The sequence below is a fragment of the Sinocyclocheilus grahami genome, unplaced genomic scaffold (assembly GCF_001515645.1).
Source record: "Sinocyclocheilus grahami isolate Dianchi unplaced genomic scaffold, SAMN03320097.WGS_v1.1 scaffold412.1, whole genome shotgun sequence".
Taxonomy (NCBI): domain Eukaryota; kingdom Metazoa; phylum Chordata; class Actinopteri; order Cypriniformes; family Cyprinidae; genus Sinocyclocheilus; species Sinocyclocheilus grahami.
This window is the reverse complement of record NW_015505591.1, coordinates 835,548-841,581: the sequence shown is the minus strand read 5'-3', so window position 1 is coordinate 841,581 and position 6,034 is coordinate 835,548. Positions and strand designations below refer to the sequence as shown.

The window sequence follows — 6,034 nt, the reverse complement described above, 5'->3', positions numbered from 1 at the left end:
TATATATATATATATATATATAAAAAAACTTTTTTTTTTTTTAAACCCGTTAAAAGGCGCCTTTTCCCTCCAGGTAAACTGCTAAATTTTGTTTCATTATTTTGCGTCATAGATCACGATCAGGATCTGGGCCAAATACAAGGAACATCAGATTAAAAGCCTGAAGACAGAAACAGAAGCAAAAACAACTGTCATAACCAGATAAAGAAAACAAGCAGAGTGGGTAAATACTGCAGAAACAAAGCTAACAGCACAGAAACCAAAAAGACGGATCCCAGCAGCCTCTACTGCTGCCATGAGTGTCGTCACCTTGGGTTGGTTGGCAGCACAGTGGAGGGTCTCTTTCAAGTAATTATTCATAATTGCCTTTTGAATATTTAATCCTGTACATAGTCACTCACTTCGGCTGTTTGTGACCTCGATGATGGGAGATGAGAGAACATACTAGTCTGGTGTTTTTCTTTGTCTTCTTTGTGTCCGTTAAAGCCTATTGCCTCTGGGTAACATTTTTCAAAAATTAATCGATCAAGAAAGAGGTATAGGCGCAAGCTAAAATTTTTAAAGGATGGAAACAGATTTCACTCTACCATTAAAAGATTACGTGACAAAGGATTGACTGTGTATTCATGAGAACCGCAGCTACTTATGCGGGTCTCCAACTGCCTATAAAAGCTCCATTAACCACACTAAAGACCAGATTCCCTGGGAGGGGAAAACAAATCACCATTTAAAATATACAACCACTGCACAATTTAAGTCTTGTATCCTCTGTACAAAAGGCACTTCAACTAGGAATCTGCTTCTTTATCCGCTCTTCTGTAGATGATAAAATACAGTTTCAGAAACAGGAATGAATAAGAATATTGCCAACAGTACTAGAACAACCTTGCCTTTTCCCCCAGCCTATATGCAAATATTATGCAAATATCATGGTATGTTAATGCCACTGTTGACTTATTCCAGCCTCACTGCCATCTCAATTTAGACTGAGCACCAAAGGACGAAAACAAAATAACCTTTTTCTTCCCTGAAGGTGTGCCATTAAAAGATCTGAACAGGCAACAGCGACCTGTGTATAACCAAAAGACAATTTCCTGCTATCATATCCCTTAAAAATATAAGAAAGAAACAACTTACACAATTATGCATATTGCACATGATTATACATGTTGCTATGTAACAAATGGCTTAGGTCCTCCCTTCAATGTAAATCTAATTGTTTAATCGTTTTATCGTGTCCTAGATGCAAGTCTGATCACTTATGTAGGTAACAAGTTAAATACTTATGGTGTTTGCTCAAATCCCTTAGCTCAATGAGTAATGCTATTTCCAGCACCTTGTCTGCCACTGTGGGTAACTTGTTGGCAGAACAATAAATCTTATGAAAACCAATCAGATGAATAATTTTGCATAAGCACTGGTTCATGTCACAAAAATCACATACCCCCCCAAAAAAAAAAAAAAATTTGCTTGCACAAAACACACACCACCACTCCATGCTTGTAGTTGGAAGGTAAACACCATCTGCCTGTCCTGCATGGTTCCCTGTAAGTCACTCCATTCCCTCTTCTATGTCTCTCTCACGTCTCATACAATAAAGCAGCACAGAAGCAGCACCCCCGGCCTTCACAGCCTGGATCTGAGCATTATGAACTACATCACCACAGGATAAACCAACACCGGGTCATTTCCTTTACCACATTATTAGGTCTATGAATGAGAAGAAAAATAGCACCCTACTTGCAAAGCTCGTGGCATTAACCATAATTGTGTCAACCGGTAAAGATTTATATCCTGTTAAATATGTTGGATATCAGTGGGCAGAATTGAAAATGCAGAGCAGGACTTGTCCCAAACGATTCAAGATGAGGACCTAATAATCAGACTCTTTCATTTGCTATGGATAATGAAATCTTTTAGTTGGCGTCCATCAAGTTCCGAATAAAAAGAGAAAATAATAAAATGAGTTCAAGTAACTTTCATCTGTAATGTATATAATTCACTGGATTGCCCAATAGATCATTTATAAAATTAATTGCCACAAGAAAATTATTTTCATTAAATTTTCCAGCCAAAATAGCTATTACAGTAATATAAAATATTGATAATGTGATCAGATTTCAGACTGTCTCTGATGTCAATATTTTTTAAACTGTACTTCTATTGTCAACTTCATTCACCATAATGTCTACAACACATAATTTCCTAATAACCAGTATGTGCATCTACAAAGAGTGAGCCAGAAAAAATATGATTATTTATGTAAATAAAGAAAAAGAAGAAGCAGCAGCTGCAGCTCAGCAGGTTATATTTTCACTAGCATTTTTTATGGAAGCTGCTTTATATAGTATTGCAATCTATTTGAAAAATGATTTGTCAAATAGATTGCACACATATTCAAATTAATAACTTCCTTTTAAAAACTTGATATACTGCTGCATCATGATGGATATCATATTCATGATGCCTCTTACTTGATGTGCATAGGAATTTATCATCCAAAGGCTATGTGTCATATAAAACAGTGATGAATTCAAATCAACAGGCCTTTAAATTACAGTTGAAATATGTTGATGCAGTCATTTTAATGGCACAAACAAACTTTATATTATCCAGCATACTGTCAAACAGCATAAAAGTAGTCTTGCAAGTTGCAACTTTAAATAACTGTGGACTATTACATCTTAATATCAGCATGCTAGTGTTTGCTGGCATAGAACGCCTAATAAGCAGCAATTAGTGTGTTCATGGCTTCTCTTTCAACAGACAAGGTCTTTTAAATAGGGTCTGCTGCAGCACTGGCATATCAATTGCTACTTTATTAGGACAGTGTGCTACACTGCAGTGGTGAGTACATTATTCATCCATAAACATAAGGGCTGAGATAATCACACAGTCGTAGCACTTTATTCATTCAAGATTTGTACTGTTTAGTTTTACATCAGTGGCCAATGCTGCCACCTCATGGTTAGAAACAACCATGAGCATCACAGAGCTCTCTGTATTATGTACAAGGCTTTCAGTTCTGTATGCCAACAAGAGCAGTGTAAAGCAAATCCACTCATACACACTGTGACTTGCAATTTATCAGACAGTGGTGGACTTAAGAATCTGAAAATAGCAAACTCAGTATAGGGAAACACGAATGCTTTACCTTTGTTTGCTGTTTACTAAGTGGACTAAGTATTAATAGTCCATTTCTATCTAGTAACCTTATTATACAGTCATTAAAAAGGTCCAGCATGCCACAAAAGACTACAGGTGCATCTCAATAAATTAGAATGTTGTGGAAAAGTTCATTTATTTCAGTAATTCAACTCAAATTGTGAAACTTGTGTATTAAATAAATTCAATGCACACTGACTGAAGTAGTTAAAGTCTTTGGTTCTTTTAATTGTGATGATTTTGACTTTTAACAAAAACCCACCAATTCACCATCTCAACAAATTAGAATACTTCATAAGATCAATAAAAAAAACATTTTTAGTGAATTACTGGCCTTCTGGAAAGTATGTTCATTTACTGTACATTTACTCAATACTTGGTAGGGGCTCCTTTTGCTTTAATTACTGCCTCAATTCGGAGTGGCATGGAGGTGATCAGTTTGTGGCACTGCTGAGGTGGTATGGAAGACCAGGTTTCTTTGACAGTGGCCTTCAGCTCATCTGCATTTTTTGGTCTCTTGTTTCTCATTTTCCTCTTGACAATACGTTCAGGTCTGGTGATGGGGTTCAGGTCTGGTGAGTTTGCTGGCCAGTCAAGCACACCAACACCATGGTCATTTAACCAACTTTTGGTGCTTTTGGCAGTGTGGGCAGGTGCCAAATCCTGCTGGAAAATGAAATCAGTGAAGGCTCAGGAAACCTTTGCAGGTGTTTTGAGTTGATTAGCTGATTGGCATTGTCACCATAATCTAATTTGTTGAGACAGTGATTTGGTGGGTTTTTGTTAAATGTGAGCCAAAATCATCACAATTAAAAGAACCAAAGACTTAAACTACTTCAGTCTGTGTGCATTGAATTTATTTAATACACGAGTTTCGCAATTTGAGTTGAATTACTGAAATAAATGAACTTTTCCACGACATTCTAATTTATTGAGATGCACCTGTACATCCAAAAAATTTAAATTGGGAAATGTTCAAGTAGATCAAAAAGAAAAAAGATTACACACACACACACACTTTTTACTAATATTATGCAATTATATACTATATATAATTATAAATTATTATATAATTATATATGTTGATTCATTTATATTACATAATAACCAAAACTTAATCATTGGGCTTCCATTTAGCTATTTCCCCATTTTCAATGGTGTAGTACTAGGCTTGGGCAGCAGATGTAGCTATGGCACTAGGCTTTAGATTGCACAAAAAAATGATTGCCAACACATCTTCTGCACATATAGCAGGTACAAGACCTCATCAGATAAAGGTATATTGCTGTAATTGACACTATATACTTTTCTTCACATCTACACCTCTATAAACTCACACAGACCAGCCACACCTAAACTGCCTTTGCATTTACTCAGATATACAATGAAAATAAAAAAGATCATTACAGAATCTGCAACAACGTGATCTGACTCAGAGGTACTTGATAAGGAGTAAATTTGCATCTGTGAGCTACTGTATCCTATTCATTCATCAGCATCGTGTCAGTTATTTGAAATTCACTACTTCGATTTTAACCTTTTGCCACCAGCGTTATTTTAGTACAATTGATTACTATAATTGAATTAGTATTGTTATTTATTTTAGTTATAAGTTATACTAAATAAAAATAAGAAACATTTTCTTGGCAAATATGGCTAAGTTTTTTATTATTTTATTTAATTTCAGTTAATATTTTTTTCAAGTAACAAAAATGTTTTTACGGTTTTCGTTTTTGTTAGCCACATGGGCCAATGAAAAGGCCACATGGAGGTTTTTACACTGATGGTCACACTATCATTATTACAAATTTGATTTATACCAAGTAGTATGTTGCAGTTCCTTAACACTTTTACTTGCATTTGTCAGATTTTCACTTGCATTTTGGGTAATTTTGGACCCTGTGTTTGCATCTGCTTGCGTTGGATGGAAGCGGACAGAGAGGGTTTGTGCGCATGCGTGGTGCACATGTACTCACCAGTCCCGCAGTGAGAGAGGGGGCAGACTGGCCAAAGGATTGACTCCTCATGCGGACCAAGTTATTGGGTTCTCCTGTGTGCTGCTGCCAGGCCAGCTGACTCACTCCACCATGCATGCTGCTGGACAGAGGCAGAAGCTGCTTTCCTGCGGCACACAGAGGAAACAGAATTAGGACATAGTTGTTTCTTGTTTTGTGTGTGTGTTCTGTGGTCAAACCAAATCAAAGCCAAGCCACAGATTCTCTCTGACAGCTTTTAAATAATGTGAACCAAATTCTGCAGTCTTTGTAAAATCACTTATTGAATGAAAGCAAATTTGTGACATTAAAAATTGCACAGAAGGTCAAATACTCTTGCTTCCATTGAAGCACGTGGTGTGCTCAAATCATGTTGCATAACATGATCATCAGGCTTTAGACAAATTTCGGAAGATTTTAAAAGCAAAAGGTTGGGGGGGGTGGATTCTCACCGGTGAGGATGCCAGCCATACTGCAGCGTCGGGCTCTGGTGTCATCCTGACTGAGCTGTCGCTGCAGTTTGGTCTTTCCTGCGGCAGGAGACAGGTCGGGGTTACTCAGCTTCCTGAACAGCAGGAGAGGCGGCGCCGGCATCTCCTGCTGAAACACATAGAGATTAGGAGTTTTTTCCTCTTTTCAATGACAATCGAGTACACAGCTGTATTAAGAAATGCCACATAAGAGACTACTAAACCTTGAAATAAGACACCGATGCACAGTTGTATAACACTAAGTTCACAGAGTCAACTCAAAAGCAATAAAACTGATTTAGAAAGTGTTTGCAGTGGCTCCATCCACACTGTAGCACTGCATCACACACACACACACACACACACACACACACACACACACACACACACACACACACACACTGT

The 6,034-nt window shown here is 37.2% G+C and overlaps 1 protein-coding gene across 1 annotated transcript in view; it reads right to left on the bottom strand.

Moving 5' to 3' along the window:
- Positions 1–5,755, bottom strand: part of LOC107551029 (microtubule-associated serine/threonine-protein kinase 2-like) — a 20,323-nt gene extending 14,568 nt beyond the window's left edge. Inside the window, exons 1-2 of the mRNA XM_016232508.1 lie at positions 5,612–5,755; positions 5,142–5,287 (exon numbers count right to left, since the gene is read on the bottom strand). Of these exons, the coding sequence (XP_016087994.1) occupies positions 5,142–5,287; positions 5,612–5,753 (288 nt within the window). The 5' untranslated portion in view covers positions 5,754–5,755. The remainder of the gene's footprint in view (positions 1–5,141; positions 5,288–5,611) is intronic.
- Between the last annotated feature and the right edge of the window lie 279 nt (positions 5,756–6,034).